The sequence below is a fragment of the Passer montanus genome, unplaced genomic scaffold (assembly GCF_014805655.1).
Source record: "Passer montanus isolate IOZ18808 unplaced genomic scaffold, ASM1480565v1 scaffold91, whole genome shotgun sequence".
Classification (NCBI taxonomy): domain Eukaryota; kingdom Metazoa; phylum Chordata; class Aves; order Passeriformes; family Passeridae; genus Passer; species Passer montanus.
The window spans coordinates 2053899-2074899 of NW_024374479.1; the positions used below are offsets into that span (position 1 = coordinate 2053899).

At 34.7% G+C, this 21001-nt stretch overlaps 1 protein-coding gene across 2 annotated transcripts in view; it reads right to left on the reverse strand.

Annotated features, from left to right (window-relative positions):
* Positions 1 to 21001, reverse strand: part of ADGRV1 (adhesion G protein-coupled receptor V1) — a 282802-nt gene that overhangs the window by 236694 nt on the left and 25107 nt on the right. For both annotated transcript variants that reach the window (XM_039695669.1, XM_039695670.1), the window contains 9 exons: positions 20044 to 20193; positions 18848 to 18943; positions 17567 to 17671; positions 16153 to 16266; positions 13037 to 13602; positions 11561 to 11831; positions 10426 to 10755; positions 6633 to 6809; positions 5428 to 5651 (listed from right to left, as the gene is read on the reverse strand). In XM_039695669.1, coding sequence (XP_039551603.1) covers positions 5428 to 5651; positions 6633 to 6809; positions 10426 to 10755; positions 11561 to 11831; positions 13037 to 13602; positions 16153 to 16266; positions 17567 to 17671; positions 18848 to 18943; positions 20044 to 20193 — 2033 coding nt within the window. The remainder of the gene's footprint in view (positions 1 to 5427; positions 5652 to 6632; positions 6810 to 10425; positions 10756 to 11560; positions 11832 to 13036; positions 13603 to 16152; positions 16267 to 17566; positions 17672 to 18847; positions 18944 to 20043; positions 20194 to 21001) is intronic.

Sequence of the window (21001 nt, forward strand, 5' to 3'; positions counted from 1 at the left end):
CCAGGATCCATCAAGTGACTTCCTGGCTCAGCCTTGGATTTTTCTTCATGCTGTGGACCCACCAGGCAATCACTGAGCTGTGTCTAATGCTGGTGACCATCATCCAAACTTGACATTTGTCCCTGATTTAACCTGCCCTACCACCATGGCCTTACCTTATGCCCTGTATTGAAGGCTTCCCCCACTTTCTATATGAAAAAGGTTGGTCATCACAGAAGTTTTTTCTTTAAAAATACCTTAATTATTACTTAACAAGAACTACAGACCAATTAGGACAACTAAGAGGAGCTTCAAAATGTTATCTCACTGTTTTAAAATGCATAGTACTATAAAATAACAGAAAGAAGATTTTTTTATTGGATTTGAAATAACAAGAAAATTATTAAATAAATATTACTGAAAATAAAATAATAATTAAGAGATGTGTTTTAATTCAGTAATATTGAACCAAGAACTATAATTCTGAAAAAAGTGAATGTTTTGAAAAGCCCATGAGAAACAGAATTGCAACTGTAAATTTGTATTAGTGTTACTCTGAAAAACACACTTCTCTAAAATCTTTCTCTTCTTTCAGGTATCTTAGAAAAGGTGCATTCAAACTGCCTGTGCAGTGTTACTCAATTTGCATCCTCTATTTGTGTTCGCTACTTATTTTTTTTCAGAATTAGCTACTGACTTAATTAGTGACCTAGCTTTACAGAAAAGTATCCAATAAGGACTGGCCACATTATAAATTCCACAGTGTTTCTTACCAGAGAGAACACCTTCTCTCCAGGTTTAATCCACAATTTATTTTATTTTGGAGGCCATTTTAACATTTTTTATTCATAGCAGAAGATATATGGTGTTACTACCTTGAGAAGTAATGAAAGCTAGCAGTAGGTGTCTAGTAACTCATACAAACATTCTACTACCAGTTTCAAATAACTTTTTCCCTATCAAAACAAGATCTGGCCAAAGCCTTGAAGTAAAAGCCAATATTTTACAATTAAATACTTAATTCTTATAGCATCACATCTATTTCTTCATGGAAAAATTACTTAAGAAAGATAAATATAGTTTTGAAATAAGCACTAAGCACAGGAAATCCCCAAGTTAGAGAAATACAGCAAACTCCATTAAACAACTTTTTTTTATGCCCTGAATTAAGGCACATAGACAGTATGCAGTGCTTTAAATAGGCCTTCCATGATTTGCAAACTTTTTTATCATTAAGTAGTCTCTTAAACACAAAAAATCCTTGATTAAATTTGGAAAATATTTTTTTTAAGTGTAAATGCAAAACATAGGTTTGACTCAAGTGCTGGGTTCAGTTTTGGGCCCTGCAATTTGGCAACCATGAATTTGTGTTATTGTTAGTCTTAAAAACATACTTCTCTAAGAAACTTTCTCTTCTATCCAATATGTCAAAGAGTGTCCTCTTCTACTGGGCTACTTTTCAGCCACACTTCCACAGCCAGTAGCTCTGCATGAACTCTGTTGAGACCCATGTGGAGACTCTGAGACTTGATCTTGTGGAATCTCAAGCCACTGGTGTTGGGCAATCAACCCAGGTCCCTCTGCAGAGCCCTCCTACTTTACAGCAGATCAACAATCCCACATAACTTGGTGTCATTCACAAATTTACTAAGGGTAAATCCCCTCATCCAAATCATCAATAAAGACATTAAACAATTCTGGGCCCAACATTTATCCCTGGGGGACCCCACCAGTGTCTGGCTGCCAACTGGATGCAGCACCCTTCACAACCACTCTCTGGACCGAGCCATTCAGCCAGTTCTGATCCCAGCAAAGAGTGCACCTGTCCTAGCCATGGGTTGCCAGCTCTTCAAGGCAAATGCTGTGGGACACAGTAACTTAGCTGAAGTCCAGATAGACAACACCCGCAGCCTTGTCCCAATCCCTCAGACATGTCAGCTGATCATAAAAAGGAGATCAGATTGATCAGGCAGGACCTGCCCCTCCTAAGCCCATGCTGGCTGGATCTGTTGCCCCAGCCATCCTGCAGATGTCATATGACCCCACTCAAGACGATCAGCTCTATAACCCTGCCAGGCACCAAGGTTAAGCTGACTGGCCTGTAGTTCCCCAGACCATCCTTCCAGCCCTCTTTGTGAACAAGCATCACCAACCTCCAATTGTCTGTGACCTCCTCAGTTAGCCATGACTGATGATAAATTATACCACAGCAGCTTAGAGAGCTCTTACAATAGCTCCCTCATTACCCTAGGATGGATCCTATGCAGTCCTATAGACTTCTGATCATCTGAATAGCACTGCTAATCACTAACTACTTCCTTCTGGATTTTCAGGAGGTCTGTTCCGCTCTTCGACCTTTTTTACCAGCTCAGGGGACCAGTTGCCCTGAGAATAATTGGTCTTACTGAGGCTGAAGACTGAGGCAAAGAAGGTATTAAATACTTCAGCCTGTATCACATCACAGAAATCACTAGAACTATAAAATTTTCCACATTACATCAGTTTTGCTTCATTGAACATATGTCACATTAGATACACACATACACATACACATACATGGATCTTTCCTGGTATCTCAATTTATGGGAGTCATGACCAAAAGATTCTGAGTATAAACTATGCAAACACTCAGCTGTTCCTGGATTTTAATTTTCCCAAAATAAAAAAAAAATTAATTTGTGTATTGTTTTCCCCAGGACCTAAAGTTCAGAGGTTTTCACTCTCAGCTCCACTCATTTAAGAGAACAAACACAGTCCATGGGCCATGAGGGTCCTGGCCCTTCAGCTGTACCAACTGCCAAATTTATAGCTGTGTATCTGCACTGGGGGCATGACAACTGCCAATAGCCAAATTTCTTGTACAAAAGTTAAAAAAAAACCTATCAGATTTAGGTCTGTAGTGATGCAGACCTCTGGCTTTATTTATGTTTAGTTTCAATTCAGGCCTATTAAGATATGGGCCGGCATCCAAACTGAAGCTGGTCCTAAAGAAAGAAAATATGAAAAAACTTCTGCAGGCATAGGATTATGTTGCTTCTTTACAACTCATCTTCTGGGTAAGCATATTCTTCATGATATACATTGGCCTCCATTTTGTGGACAGCATTCATAATTATTTTTGATACCCAGGGCCTACAGATAGTGGCCACGGAGTAAAGAAGGAAAATACTATTTTTAATGGCTTGGAAGGTTTCTTTTGTTATTACAGGTACAATCAAAGCTCATTTAAAACACAAACTGCCTTAACAGCATCACTGAGTTGTAAATAATACATCCTTGTTAGAACTAATTATGATATTATTTTGCCCATGCTATTACTAATTGCAATAAATAGAATGCTTATGGATGTATTTCTACATCTACAGTTTCATTAAATTCCATACATACTCTATCTTTCTACTGACTTATGCTACAGTTTATCAAGCAGTGCAAGCACATCGACAGCAGAGTGCCATGTTTGTTTTCATGGTAATTCACTGCTGCTGTGAGGTGCTAGCTGCCCATCCTGGAAACTAAAATCTTCTGTTAATTTAGAAAAACAAACTATGTAGGACGCAATACCAAAAGCTTACACACATCACCCTGCCAGTATCATTCACTCCTGCTTTGAAGAGTCATCTCCAGTATTGAAAGGATGATCTTTGCAGATATTGCATTCTTGGCTTCTACTCAAGTTAAAAGTTGCCAAATTTCAGTTGTAGCCTTGAGGAACACTGTCAAGGGGTGCAGAGAAAAGTTCAGATTTTATCTCCTACTATTTACTTTTTTCTGGCCAGACTACCTATTCCATACTTCACTCTCTGATCTTGCCAAGTGTGGGAAAGCTGCTTACTGCTGGCATAATTTTTACCAGCCACTTTGTGATCAATAAAACCTGCTACTCCCACCACACACAGCAAAAGCAGAACAATGGTTGCATTTGTTCAGCTGCCAACTCAAGCCCCTTCTAGACATAATTTTCAAAGCATGGAATTATTAGTCAGAGTAAGTGGTAAAAAGCTGTAGTTACACATACTGCAGAGCTGTCCAATACTAAAAAGTTAATCTTTTAAGCTGCCCACTTTCTCTATGTACTTATTTGTCTCCTATCCTTCCACTTCAGCATTTTTGCCACTTTACACAACTTCTTCAAAACTTCAATCATTATTTCTAATCTTAGTTTCTTTGTTTGTGCCACAGACTCTAATAAACTTTCAGGCAAACCAGTTTCATCCACAGGAAGAAAAACAAAAGAACCGATTGGTATAGTCTCCATTAGTTTTCATCTTCAACACGACCATCTTTTCAACACAGTGAGTATCCAAGGTTAGACTGAAATAATTAATTGTGCACTAGATGCATCCACCAGCCAGCTTCTACAGAAGCAGACAACCCTGCACTGAAAAAGTATCTTTCCTCTGTGATAGAACAATGCTTAAAAAACCAGGATCACCAGCAGCTTAAGGAGTTGCTTTCTGGTTTGCTAGTATGTAATCTACGTGAATATACGGTGTTAAAAGTTCCTATGAGCTAGTTTACCCTTACTATATACAATGAGGATACTTCTGCATAAGGTAAGGACTGTATATGTAGCAGATGTTCAATGCTGACAGACCTCTCTTAGCATGTTTCCGGAAAAATAAATGGTAAAAATATACCTCAGATTATTTGGAGATATTAGCAAGAAGTAATAGTGTTTCTAAACTCTAGATACATCTGAATTTTTGGAGGCAGGACTGAAGAAATAGCCAAGCTTTTCCTGCTAATAAAAAGGCTCCTGGATATGAAATAATTCAGTTATTCTGAGTAGTGTTCACATGCAGATCATATCTTCTGGGGCCTCTAACAGCCTTAAGTATCCTGCAATCCTGATGTCACACAGGAGGGAGACCACAACACTGTGCTTCAGAATCACCATTGCTCCCGTTGTAGCTGAGGTATGTGGTAGTAGTCACACTGGCCTATTATGGAAGCCAGCAGTTGTGACAGAAGCATCTAATTCTGCAACAACATCCTGACTATAAACCTCTTCTGAGAAAAACACACCACTTTTGTTGTTATTCATTATAGCTTTCCCCATTATCTCACTAAACATTATTTTTATGAAAGTGTTATAATCAAGAGCTACAACTAAAGATCAAAGCTAAATCAACTTTTTAAGTAGCATATAATAAATTATTTTCTAAATAAATATTTATTTATAAATTAATTAATTTCTAAATTATTTATAATTTTTTATTTTAAATCAAAATACAAACAAAACTAAGATAATAAGCACAATATGCCTTCTTACATTGATCACAAGTTAAAGAAGATTTCACACACAGTATAAATCAATGGCCCAGTATTCCTTCAGGCATTTACCAACACAATGGAGGCAACACCTCATAATTAATACTGTGCCAATTTTTTTATATATAGATTGAGTATGGCAAATGGTACATATGAATAAAGATTAGGGTACAATACCTGTCCAAAGTTAATAACACAGTTTCATTCATTTCAGGTATATCATCAGCTTTAACGGTAATGTTGATTGTAGTATCACTTTGTCCAGATAAGAAAACAACAGAGCCATTAAAAGGACTTATATCATCCTGTGTAACTGCCTTGTGATTAGGACCAGAGGGCCTCAAACTCCAAAACACAGTTGCTTGACCATCAGTCCCATCTCGATGCAATGCAATGGAAACCTGTAAAGCACATGAGTCTGCTGTGAGTTGTAAAACTAGCTGCAAAAACAATTAACCCTTTGCAAATGACTGTTGGAATATGAACCTGAAAATATTCACCTTGGGCTTTTTACTTATACCTATGTATAAGATCTGAAATCAAAGATGGTGTATCTATGAAGATATATACTGAATCTTGTATTTTTAATCATCTATCCATTACATACTTGGACATATAGGTTTATACTTAGTGGAGGTGGCAGACCATTCACATGACAAATCACTTAGCAATCATAAACACAAAAACCCTTCTGTGATTGATTTAACTAATGCTGACATCATAAAGACAACCTAGGTTTTAAATCAGCAGTTTTATTCTGAGGATGAAAAACAGTTCTCTGACTCAGGATTTGAAGGAAAATCTCAGTTAAAACAACTAGGGGGAAAAAAGGGAAAAATGTAAGAAAAATATTTTATAGAGGGTTTCTTTGGCTGCGGTTACAGCATTCAGATGGATGATGATGCTTTTGAAAATGCTTTGGTACTGAGAAATACAAAAAAGCATATTTATTAGAAAACACACACAGCAAGCCAAGCTACATATTCACATGTAAGTCACCTATTACGTAGGTGACACTTTCACCAAATTTGGGAGCAAAATCAGTCCTACTCTACAGAGTGTCTTTGCGGTAGTGAAAGAAATTAAACTGTCTGCAGTATCTTTTGTTCCAGATGAGCATAAAGACCTAACCAATTCTAGACTGTTACACAGAAAGCAAGGTTCACCACACTTTTCAGATGACAAACACATTAATCTTGCTAACAATGTTTTGCCTTTTTGGTTTTTTTTAAAGCAGGATAATATTTGAGATAAGATCAAACTTGGAGGATGGATTTTTCTCATGTTAATTTTTAAATGTTACAATGGATATTTGGAAAGCAAACTTGCCTTCTCCAAATAAGTTTTCCATACTAAGGGACAATATAAAAATGTTTACTTACCACTGTAGCAGGCAATTCTTCTGGTTCAGAAAGAATAATTGGAAGATTGCTAGTAAAGCCTATTTCTCCATTTGCAATATCTGGAGTAATCCTCAAAGAAATATTTCGAATCTCACCTAATCTAGGACTCACGGGTGGGACAAGAGGAATTCTATTCAGCAGCTCAACTTTTTCCAGCTGTGAGAAAAAGTAAGAAAAAACTTGAAAAATAAGAAGCCTGAATACCAAGCAAAAACTATTCTGACACCTTGGAATAAGTGTCATATGCAAGGAGCAAAACATCTCCAGGATAAATTTATCGTACCAGCGACATTTCTACTACAAAAATGTGTAAGTAGCTGTGTAATAAATTAAATGAACGGCATTGAACTTCCACAGCAGAATGGTATACCTCTCAGACAAATCATGTACACAACTGTATGTAGAGTTTCTAAATTGGACAATTCCTTACTAGATCTATAAATTGATCTAGAAATCGAACTTCAGGTTTTTTGCCATGCATTGATAAAAATCTGTTGATGTCACTGGAAACATAATAATTCAGACACTCTCATGAAGGCAAGCAGTGATTCATTCTTCTTTCCTCTCTCAAAAAAATGTAAAGACTTCTCTACTTACAATAACTAATATGTTAGAATTACATTCAGAATTGAAAATCAGTACAAGATTTCAAAACTAGTCTCCTCTTATATTATCATATTTTTGATGGTTTATTTATACTAAGAAGAGACATAAAAATGTTTATCTTTGAATGGAAAATACCATTCACACAGCCCATCTCAACCACTGACATGACTTTCCTTGTTTTACTTGTTTTAATATTCCTTTCAAAAATAATTATAACAGTATCACATTCTGTCTACATGGATAACAGATAACATAAAAACAGTTATTTCTGTGACTAATTTATATACACTTCTGTAAACTGGTGCATGAACCACCAATGAGAATCACCTTTTAACTCCCATTAGGATTTAGAGAAGGGCAAAATGGCCTTATTTAAATCCATATAGTTATTGTGAATCATCCTCTCAACTGATGAGCTTTAAATCCATTTGCTTCTTAAAACCAATTTAAATAAAATACTTGGACTGTATCATATTTTGGTCTGCTGTTATTCAAGTAACACTCAAAAATATTCCTGCACATTTGATGATAGATGGGATTTGTTTTATAAATACTGTAATTAGAAAATTATTCTCAACCATACAATCTACTTATTGGGATTCTTAGGAACATAGAGTGGTTCTACTTGTTTCTTTGTTTTCTAAGATTTCTTTTAGAGTAGGTGAGTAATTCTCCAATTAACACCATGCAGGTGGACCACTGTTGTGGTTGTTAGCTCAGTAGAACTTCTGAAATACTACAGAACTGAAAGAATTCTCTTTGTTACTATCTGGATAGTAAATTTGAGCTTAAAGTAATAATTAATGAAATATTGGAGGTTTTTTTTAGATTTAATGCTTCCTCTTAGACAAATCAGTCCATGAGGGAAAAAAGAATGCACTGTGAACTGAATAATGCCAAGCAGTTTACTAAATTAGTTAATCTTCCTGTCCATACCAAAAGTAGTCCGCACATCAAACAATAGGTTATTTAATTGAAGATGTCACTGAAGAAAGTTAATCTCATATTTCCAGTCCCTCTATCTGTTCTCTTGTTGTGTTCACGCTTCACATTTCTTCCTCCATCCCTCCTTCCCCGATTTCTGAGTTGATCCTTTACTGGGCCTAGTACAAACTTTGTAAACTCACTGAAACATGTTTGCTGAGACTATAATTTATTCACAATGTAGAAGGGTTGTCATAGCGATAAATAGGGTATTTTTCTTCCTATTTTAAATAAGTTATTTGTGTTAGAAGTTGCATCTGATTTTGTGTACTCAAATTAAAAGATTTTTATAATTCATGGAGAAAGTACAGAAGATACACCCCATCTCCCTGGAATCTCAAGTTTGAAAAACCAGGCCAAATATCTGCATACTGAAGTACTTGTCACACATCTTGATCACTAAGATGTTATTTGTAATCTATCACCTGAAAAGAGCTTGGAATTAGATATTTCAATTCTTCTGTCAGTCTTTCAGAACACATGAAAAGGCAAAACATACTAACCTATTCTAATATTTCAGAAATTTATTCCCAGCCTGGCTGTGAACATTGAAAGAGCATGTGCAACTAAAATGATAATATGATTCTGGCAATATTTTTTTCTCTCTCTCTCTTTTTTTTTTTTTTTTTTTTAATAGAATGTAGTGGGAAGTAGGTAGAGGGAAGAAATCCTTTCAAGTAATTAAAACATTTTTGGTAGACTAGAAATTTAAAAAAAAAAAAAAAATTTACATGTATGATTCCACATCAACATCCCTGTTTGAAAATTTTGAAGATACCTGACTTAAAAGGAAAAGACCAAAAATAACTAAGAAATGACTCTGAGATTTGTTCTTTGGTTGTGCCAAGTCACCCCTTTATCTGTGTATCAGGATCGCCCCCCAGGCTCATGATCCTAGATAGTGGCAATAGTTAATCAGAGGAAGTAGAGCTTATGCCATAGTCTCAACTGCGGATGAGAAAACAGGTTTAAAAATTACTAATTACAATGCCCAGAATCTCCCACAGCAGCATATCTGAACAATAACTTGGTAATATATATGAAAATCTGATTTTTTCCAGTGAAAAATGAAGGAAAAAAATCAATGGAAAATAAAAAAATCTTTCTTTAAACATTTTTGTGGAAAACCCATTTTCTTTCAAAAGCATAATTTTAGTGTATTTTTCCAGCCAGTCTTATAACCAATGAGACAATCTCCTGCTGTGTCTGATGCCCCATGTATGGAGACGCAAGTTCTGACTCAATATTTCAGAAGGCTGGTTTATTATCTTATGATATATATTATATTTAAATGATACATTAAAACTATATTAAAAGAACAGAAAGAGAAGATTCATAAGAAAGCTAGAAAGAACAAGAATAGAATGCATAACAAAATTTTGTGACTGCTCACAGCCTGAACACAGGTGGCTGTGATTGGTCCACAAGTGAAAACAATCCACATGGACCAATCACAGATGCACCTGTTGCATTCCACAGCACCTGACAGTTATTGTTTACATTTCTCTCCTGAGGCTCCTCAGCTTCCTGGGAGGGAAAAATCCTAGCAAAGGATTTTTTATAAAATATGATGCCTACAATCTCCCTTCTTACAAATTCAAATAGAGAGGAAAAAAAAACCCACCAAACAAACAAACAAACCCCATAAACAAAAACAGAGGATTAAAAAAACAAAAGATCACATACAGGGAAAACTAGAAGAACTTTTCAATTACCTGGTCAAAGTTGCAGACAAATTAAACGTCTGTTTGACTATTTTAATTTATAAATCCTCTCTTTTAATTTATAAAAGCTGTCATATTTCTGTACTTTAGGAGCCTTAATTTGATTAAATTGAAAGGCAAAGGGTAGACAGAATAACATACCTGAAAAGATAACTAACTTCTGCAACATTGATATAATCTTGTTAAATTTCATGATTAGTAACTGAATCCTACTGCAATGTATTTTTTTAAATTATGCAATTAGTAAATAATGATATGGAATAAAGCTCCTTACAGCATATCTGTGGAAGCAGTATCTAATTAAAAGAGTTTTCTTGGCTACAGAACTAATTGTTTTTCTTTTTTTTTTTTATCAGGTAGAATCCTTTTAATTAAGTTAAAAGGGAAGGAGCCACTACTGTTTTATATCCTTTATACTACATGAGCTAAAAAAACCACCCCAAAACCAGCTGAGATACCTGTATGACAAAATGAGCTCTATTTTGAAGAAATGCATCATTTCGTATTGGTATATTTATAGTAACTTCTGATTTTCCTTCTGGAAAGATGAGAGTACTTCTTCTAGATATATTTAGAATGCCACCTTTCGCTCTATCAGGATCCAGAGCTCCAGCTGGAATATACAGCGCAGTATAAACCAACTGCACATCTCCAACTGTTCCTCCTTCCCTTGCAAAACTCAAGGATAAAAAGCGTCCCATTGGGTTACTTTCAATCTTCTGATTCTCCAAAGGATGGAATTTTATTAGGCCATAAACATCATCACTGTCCTGAATGTAAAACAGAAGCTGCAAAGCAGGAAAAAACATGCTGCATTACTCTATACCATAGTTTCATGCTTTCACAAAATTATCTCCTGTCACCACACATTTTTCTCCTTAGTGAACTGGCATCAGGAAAGAAATCAGATTGACAGCCTCAAAGAATTCTTTATACACAAGAAGCATTGCACTGACAGTGGCAACTGTCCCACTATGCATCATCCCATGTGCAGAATGAGCTCTGAATAACTGATTTTTTGATTCAGCAGCCAAAGTGAATAATTTAAAAATGTCTTAGATTGTGAAGGATTTCATTTTATTCACCAAGCTCATTGCAACCATTTTCAAGAAAGACAAAGGAGGCACTTGAGTCACAGAACTGTCTAGCCACCATTTATTTAATTGTTCAGAAGTTACAGTCTTAGTAACTAAACCTTCCCCTTGAAGCTGTTACTCTGTAAAACATTTCAGTAATCATTAAAACAGCAAATGAAACAAGTTATTTTCACTTGTTTCCTGTCTTCTGTTAGAAAGCAGTCACTCAAGACAGCATTTATTCAATGCTATCATTGCACACTGGGAATAATCTGAACTGAATTCTACCACAGCAAAAGGGTCTGGCATTGTACACTGTATTCAGCCAAATACTTTAGATATGGCTCTATACACTAAGATTATATTAAGGATCAGTGTTCTTGATTTTTATCCAAGACCAAATCCTTTAACCTGTTCAGATAATCTATCAATCAATCAGTGTTATTAAAACTGGTCTTTATTACGCCAAACACCTGCTCCAAAATACCTTCTCCAAGAGAATTCTAGAGTAACTTACCTCAGATGGCTCACTGACTTCTGCACCTCCCTGTATTGTATAAGCTAGGAGTTTCAGAAGATAAGGCTCTGCCTCTTCTGGTATATCATCATCAATAATGTCCAGATGAAGTGTCATCAGCATCTTTCCTTGATCAAAACTTATCTCTCCTGCCTCTGGAAGTAGGTCTGCAGTCACAGGTGAAGGGTCACTGCTATTTCGGATTATAACCCAGGAAACAGAAACATTTCCATGTGTTCCACCATTTCTTACAATTGTGATCCCTTCAAACCTATAGTTTCAAGTGAAAACAAAAACCCACAAACTGTAATTACTACTAGCATGCATGGTTACCAAGTCCCTAAAATGTTTACACTGACCTACATGGTAAAAATGCTTGCAACTGACATTTGACAAAAGGCTTACAGTTTGTGAAATCATAATATATATGTAAGACTTGAGCATTTACTCATGAACTCTCTGTAAAATCTCGGAAGATACGTGTTAGATCTCACTTTGTTTACAGCAAGTAAGATACTCAGAACTGAGTGGAGTCTTGGTATGTTTTACATTTGTCTTGAGAAATACAAATCAAATTTACGAAAACATTTTGCCTAGTCTACACCATGAGCAGTTATGAGGCATGAGCACTGAAATGATGATCTTGAATGAACTGTTTGCCTGTGTACTAAAAATATATTCAGTTACTGATACTTATGATACTGAAAATGTCATGTTGCCTGCATCTGACAAGTGCATGACCACAAAAAAAATCTGGAAATCATGACTTACAAACATTCAGAAAGCAGGATTTATTTTTTTACTGTGTATAAAAAAAAGAAAGATGAATACTCAAGTGCTGGGCCCTACATACCATAAAATATTTTTCCAAAATTTCTCACAGTATGATAGTTTGAGGCATTTTTTGTTTCTTTGGGGATGAACTATCAGTAATTAGTGGTGGACATTTTTACTGAGATTATCAATATTGTGTATCAGTCTGTCTATAAAATTTGTACAGAGCTTGGATTTTAATCTCTACATAAAATTACAAACACTTAAATTGTTTTTGAGTTTAAAGTAACTATTTCATGGGAGATGCTGAACACTTTTTTTTTTCTTTTATCAGAGACTGGCTTTATAGATAGTAAAAACAAATATACACCAAGGGTGGAAGACAAAAATGTATTTCCCACTGAACCTCTGTATATCATTATCACAACTTCATTGGTCCTACCTTTAGATTAAGGAGTTTTCAATTGAATACTTATGGCTTATTTAAACACAGTATATAGACATTAAAATACTTTCTGTATCATTAGACATTTCCACTTCCTTGAAATCTTTGTAAATATAACTGACAATAACAACACAATAAGTGATTACTACATTACATTTTAGTAATGATTTTATAATTAGTGATATCCTAAGGAGCCTTAACAATTACAAACAAATCTCGTAAACTGACTAGATACTAGATTTTAAGACCTGTAGTACCTTGAAATTTGGTCTTCATCAATGATAACAGTGTGAGCGAACAGAACACTGTGAATTGACAGCACTCCATAGGGTTTATCATTCGGCTGGATAGTGACATGAACAACAGATGGATAAATCAAAACAGCATCTCCCTGCAAAGTGTCTTTAAGAAGCACAATCTGAAAGGTCTCAGCAATTTCTGGTATGGCATCATCAAGAATCTTAAATTTCAAATATGCTTCATGAACTAGAGGTGGGAAAACAAGAGTTGCATTTGGCTGTAGATCTAGGAAATCTACATTAAGCTGTGCATGTACAGCTGAATCCCCAGTTATGATGGCGTAACTGACAGAGACTTCATCTTCATCAGGTCCAATTAATTTTCCAGTGACATCTTTACCACGAACCACTTTGACTGATATCACTTCATCTTCCTCAGGCACCATATAAGCATTCTGAACAAAACGCACAGGACTGTCGTTTTTCCTAATATTAATCCAAACAGAATTTTTTGTCTTGTTGATTTCAGCCCCTCCCTCCACACTCTTCAGACAAACAACAAAGATTTCATCATTTTCAGGTACCTGGGAAAATAGTATTAGCAACTGTGTGTAAGTCCCATTTCAAATATATGCAGAACACTTATATTGAGAAATATGGTTTATGCATTTTGCAGAAGAGTAAAATTATACTAACTTGAAAGCTCATTTCATATTAAAACAAACAGGAGAATAGTCTTGCTTTTAACTTTCATTAAAAACCCCTTTTCAAAATTTAAGGTCTCTATTTTACCTAAACATACTTCTGAAAGAGAGTAGAAAGTCAAATAAAATACAAATAAAAACTACTCAAGAATCAGAAAAATCTTCACCTTTACATCTTGACATTATGAAGAGACCAATTGCCGTTTTTGAAACCCACCTCTACTTGTAAAGAAGTGTTCCACTCCATTACTTAGATTTAAATTTTCTTTTTTCTGATGTTGATTCTGATCTACCTCTACAGGTAGAGGTGCTGGAGAAAATACAGTAGCAACTTTTTTATAGAACCCTACGCAATCCCTATGCAATGGAATCACCACAAACCCACACAAAATTTCCATCTGAGTGGAAGTTTCAGATCTGAGTGTTTTCTTGTTTTTACTAATAATTTAGATTTTGGTATTTCTACAAAATGAGTGTTTAAAACTACATTTTAGTTCTAGCTATTTCTTCTCCAATATCTGATGCAGGAGACAATAAAGAATAGCTCATAAACAACAAATTACTGAATTAAGGATGAATTTCTGCTTTATATTAAGTATTCATATATGGACAAAAATAGTGTGATGTGATTCCTGGGTACCCTGTGCAGAGCCAGGAGTTGGACTTGATCCTAATGGGTTCCTTTCAACTCAGCATTTTATATAATTCTATGATTCTATATTTTGTTCCCCAAATCTGGATTAGCTACACCTATGGAACTGAAAAAATATTGTTACTAATACATACAAATAAAAAGTAAATCTTTAAAAATTATTTGTGATCTTTGCATTTCATCCTTATTGTGGACTACTGGAAACCAGAAGTATTTGCTTCTGAGAGGAACTCCTGGACAAAAGTACAACTTCTGAAAATCCTGCTGTTCAGTATTTCTTTCTCTTTCACATTCATTTATTTATTGGACACCCTCAGATCCTTTTCTATGGCTAGAAGAGTGGGCATGATAGCTTATGCCAATTAATTTCCTTTGGCTTGTAGCACTGAAACATGCATAATGCCATTGACTGATATCACAGTTTGTTGTCAGTGTGAGATCTGGAAGATCTCAGCCACCAGTTTCCTATACTGAAGTACAACGCAGCTGATCTACTTCATTAAAAAAAAATGCTCACTTATGTTTCATTTAGTTGACTAACTAATATGCCATCTGGCATAATTTAAGAATATACATTTAAGAGAGCCAAAATATATCCATAACTTTAGCTGTAGTTTACATCTTAACATCTCGTATACAGATGATACAGGACACTTTGTAATTCTTAATGGCATCATTATTGACCAACCAAAAACCCAGTCAGACTTCAAAGAAAATAATATAAAAGATTTTCAGTGTTGATTTGCCTCTTTCGTTTTCTGTTTAAAAGTTTCCATTATTCCTCACTAAAAAAGGAAATGTACACAACAAAATTACTACAAAAATACTATTGAAGAGATCAGAGCTGCAGTCGCTGAATTTTTGTAGGAAAAAGGCTTTGCAATTCAGAACAGTATCTGCTGCAGAGTTTTTTCTTAACTTTAGATCTTAACTTCAGTTCAAAAGAAGTTCTGAGAGTAACACTAAATGCTTGTGCATTCCATCAGCAGCAGCAGCAGTAAAGGATTTTTACACAAAATTTTTTGTGTACAGCCACAGAAGACATCCAGTGAGTGGACCACCATGGCTGTACAGATCAAACTCTGAGTTAAAGAGCATTAGAAGGACCTCTCAGAGGAAAAATAAATCACATCTCCCTACAAACTAAATTAATTCTTTTCATATATAAATTACAGAGATTATACATCTAATCTGAAAGAGATATTTCTACACAGCAGTTTGGAGCAGTCCCTTAAATACTAGTATGTGTATAGACTTGAAAGACTATTTTCCATAATCAGCAGAAATGCATAAAAAATTGCTTAAAACTTCCCACTTTGACACACTTTTTTTCCCCTACATAATATTTTAGTGAATTTCCTTATCAAGTTGTTCAGTATCATGTTCACACAGAAAAGTTAAATAAAGAAACATCAGTCTAATAGATGATCCTCTGTGTAGTTAAAGAACATCATCTTTGACAATACAAGAACCTCACTATTCCATCTGAATAAAAATATAAAGGTTTCTTGATTGTTTATACTTTTACTGTACAGCACCTAACAGATCTAGCCAGAACAGTCAGGTTATGTTCAGAAACTAAAAATATTAATTGATGAGAAATACAGAGGCAACATTAAAAAGATAAAACGATAGCCCACAGAGACAAAACTGAACTTTATGAAGCAGAAGGACTTGTAGCCCTGTTTAAGCCAAGCATTTATTACAAAATATACAAAGTCCTCCCAAAACAGCAGTCAATCTATACATCCAAACCAAAAATGTCAGCTTGTTTTTACCTGATCATCAAGCACTGTTAAATTATAAATCAATACTGATCTCCCAGGGGTAAATGTAATATTTCCCCTGGCTGGACATAAGTCTTCTTCAGCTGAATTTGGTCCATCTTCTATCTGCAAATAATTGTTTTTTAGTATAAGAAATATACAGAGCATACATAAAAAACCAGTACAATAGTCAATATACAGTGTATGAAATGCTTAAGAAATTGCTATTAATTCACTCCTGATCATATGTACACACATCCAGTAGTGAAAATCTACTCTTTTTTGGAAGCTGGAGTAACACTCTGAAGAAACTATGTATTGCCAGAGAAAGACAAAGAAAACCACTTCTATACAGGCCTTCTGAGAACTCTTTGGTATCTACTGATGCATAACTGACTCTTTTCAATAATAAAAAGGATAGCTCTTCCCTTTTAATTTAACCAGCACTTCCTAATCAGTTCCAAGACAAGATAATAGCAATTACTCATTTTGTGATTTTTCTATCTTGACTTGTGATACTAAGGAAATTACACTTCATACTAAAACCTGAAAAAATAGTAAGACCCACAGACACAATATATTAAGGTTTTATTTTAGAAAATCTTGTAAATTTTTTTCAACATATGTATATAAAAAACTTTTTGAGATTAACCTGATAAATTGTGCAGATAGCAAAATATATTGGATTTAAAACAAACATATCTGCAATAAATAACATAAGAATCTCTAAACATTATCTATACATGCTGTATTTAGCATGCAAGAACATCCACTACAAATGTTTTGAGATTTTGGCACATCTAGATTACATCTTTGATGACAACCGATAAAGGAATTTTGATATGAAAAAGAAACTATCTGTAATTTTAAAGAATGTAATAGAATCAGAAACAGACAAGGAAAAAAAAAATCCCCCCTCTCACAATAAAGGCAATAAGTATATCCCATTCACATAAAGTATGCGAGTAATGGCCTAAATATTCAAGTAATGATTTTGAAAGTTTGAAATATCTGGGAATCCAAACTACAATCTTATAGATACAGAAATTCTCTAAATACTGAGTTCTACATTTACATGCGCAAAGGTGACAAAAGCACCTTCAAAAGAGTCAGGTGTTTATAAACTTTGAAAAATATACAAGACATTTCTTGCACACTCAACAGACATTGTTTGCTAACAATACCAACAAATGCTGCTTCAAATATCCTCCTAAATATATTTTTGTTTTTCCTAAATTAAGCAGTTAGATAATTGCAATATTTTCCATTTGAAAGGTAGTATCTTCCCATTTTATGAAACAAAATTAACAAATCTAGACATAGCTATTTAGTCCTTTCACTTTAATAAACACTTTGCTAAGTTATAATTATGGCCTTACAGCTTCATCTAATAGTCACAGGTACAAAGCTTTTTTGATAAACTCACCTCAAAACTTACAATGACTGTCCCATAGGTTCCTCTCTCCCTGATTAGAGTGAGCGGAACAAATTCATTTCTGCCCCTAGGCTCATTCACTGTGATTAAGGCAGACTAACGAGGAAGAAAAGAGACAGGCAATTAGGCACAGATCAAATACCACAGCAGACGGAAGAAATTGTTACCATAGAACAAACTCCCACAGACAAGTTAATCCAATCTGCAAACCAGTCTGCTGATGGCATACATTTCCTAGCAACCAATTAGTTCAGCTATTAGAAAGATTGGAAAGTTTGAGATTAAAAAATTATCATAATTATCATAATACAAGTGGAGTGGGTTTTCTTGGTTTTTGTTAGTGGTTTTTTGGGGTTTTTTTGGTAAATGAGCATAGCTGTGATACACTAAGTAAGCACCAGCACATGAGCACTGGTCATATTTACAGGAGTTCCTACCCTTATTAGAAATAGGCTTTCTCCATTAATATCTCATTTGTTAGATAACTAGACTGCCTATCAACTAACTGTCTGTCAAAACTGACTGTCTATGCACTCTGTCTATCAAACTGTTATAGATGAGAGATTTCAAAGACTTACAACACTTCAGGGAGCAGCATGGCTTAATACTACAGTGCTAAAAATTCTTCTTTTTGGATTTTTTTCAGGGAAGTCTTCTAAAAAGTTTATTTCCACAATGCCACCAATAAAGCAGAGTTTCACTTTCTGCTAACACAAACTTTATCCATAGAAGGGATAAGAGCATTATAGTATAGTATAGTATAGTATGGTATGGTATGGTATGGTATGGTATAGTATAGTATATATTTATTATATTTTATTATATTGTATTATGCACAGATCATATGCTGCTCTTACAGCTTGAGAGTTAAATATAAAATTGCTCACTTAAGATGGGAAAAAGGTATATATTCTTAAAATTTCCAAGCCACCTCTTTAACTTTCCTATGTTATTATTTCTCATTTCTTCCACAGTATATTGAGGGGCTGAACAATTTCTAAAAGCTTTATATTTAGATAAGTAACATAGATATTCATCCACGTTTGAGGATCTCAGGCAACATTTCAACACCTAAAAGCCTACAGAAATATTAAAGCTTCATATATGCATGAATTACACACATATGTAAGATTTATCTCTAGAAATATTTTCAGAAATGTAACTCAGAATCTGTTTTCAAGGGATTTGGGTGAATAACTAACCAGCATCTTTGACAATTTCAACTTTATGTTTACTAAAGTGTTTTAAAATATACCACATAAAAAGTCATACCATGTTAAAAGAAATTATTCCAAAGGCATTGTCATTTGATAAGATTGTTACAGTGACAGATTTGGGAGTCCCAAGCTTTATCCTTGCAGATGGTTTCTAAAATTAAAACCAAAATTAAATATTAAGTATGGTAACAGAAAAAAAGGCATTTTGATTTTACTGTCTCTTGAGAGTTAGCTTACAAATATTAGCTTACAAAAAATGTATGTCTTTTTATTATATATCACAGTGAAAATTGTTTAAAGCAATAGAATGCACTAAGATCATTCCTAACTGTGGAAATACACTGTAAACAGTCAACAATAAAGTGCTTGAAACAAACTTTGCAAATGATTAACAATAGTTAAACAATTACTAACAGTATATCAATAAGAAACCATACATGAAGCATATATCACCGTCAGAAATTGCAAAGTTGTTCTTTTTTCCCTAACATTTGTGTAGAACTGAAAGTTTGAAGCTATTATAGTGGGATACCAGCTAAAGGACTTACTGGGATAGCAACTCTAAGAAGCAAGTTTTATAGCATTGTAAAATTGAGCTAGATTTACAAATCAAAGTAAGAAGGAAGGGAAAATATGCATTTTTATATTCACTGCAAACATCCCCATAGATGTGTAATATTGGTAATGAAATAGAAAATTTCTTTTTATGGAATTTACATCATACTTAGTCATGAATTGTAAGCTAAAAATACATGAATGTGAACCCCTGTCTTGTAGCATAACTCGTGTGAGATAGAAAAATATGAAGAAATTTATTGGTAAATATTTATAAAATTGTTTGGGTTTAGGTAAATCACATTTAATCTCTGCTTCTGGAGGACTGGAAGTCATCCTCTTTTTCTGCTACTTCCACCCTCTCCTCCATCCATGCACATTCTAGGCAGGAAAACAGTAAAGGCTGAGTCTTCACAATCTAACTCTTCTGGGCTCTAGTACACCTTCAAATGTCCACAGCTGAATGCAATGCCTGCTCAAGTGTCAGGTGCAGCAACATGACACAGAGACATCCACAGAAATGCAAACTTTCTGAAGGGAAATAAGCATCATCCTGCTTGGGTTCCAGATTTTAGCTCTTACCTATTACTGTTCACAGGCAGTAAGACTACACTGTAATCTATGAAATACCATTCACCTATATCAGATAATCCCCTGGTTTCTGTGGAATAGATACATTGAAAAATTGAAACTTACCAGTAATGTCAAGTGAAATGTGAATGTCTCATCAGCCTCTGGAAGATCATCATCACAGACAGATATATACACTGTTCGGTTTGTTTCTGTATCGGGTATAAATGCAGCTGCATATGTGTCAAAAAAGTCTCCTGTGTTTTCACCATCAATCTGCAATAAACACATAACCAAATGCCACCTCCTTCTTCCTTCAGTATGTTCTATATTACCATTCTAGACGCATTCAAACAGACTTCATATCCTGTTTGCTGCACATAAGACTTTCCACTGCACATAATTCTTTACCCTGCTGTCATACAGTTAATTCTGGACAGAAGGTACATAGGTAATAACCCATTTTATTCATGCTGAGTAAACAGGTGAAAAAGAAATGAATGATAAAATGAACAGAGCACTTTCTTCAGAAGTACTTATGACTTCCTTCCCAGCAATTTTGTATCTTTTGCATAATGTACCATATGAAAAGGTTTTTTTATTGGAAAAGCTATGCCCGTACAGGAAGCACAGATCCGTACATCTCATAATATTCTACATGAATTAAACTTACCTTAGGATGTAACTGCCCTCTGCCTTCCATTTTAAGTACTGGAAGGAGCCTAGGCATTCAACCTAGACTAACAATTTTATTAAATTAGCAAGATTAGGTCTTCTAAAAAGAAATTCCCTCCTTTCATCTCAGTCAACATAAGAAAATTCCCCTAATTCTACTGTAAGTTAGCTGATTAGAGGAGAGATTACAAAGGCAGTCATGTAAAAACATCAAAGGGTCTAGACTAAGTTTACGGTTGGGCACTAACACTAAATAGAGAGAAGCCACTGAACCAGCATAGCCACACCTGAATCATCCTTCTTAGAAGCTAAATGCTTGAAAGAACTATTGTGAAAAATATTATTCTTCCTCCCAAAAGAGTGAAATTAGACGTTCAAAGAAAAGGAAACAAAGGGGTTTTTGTCACTC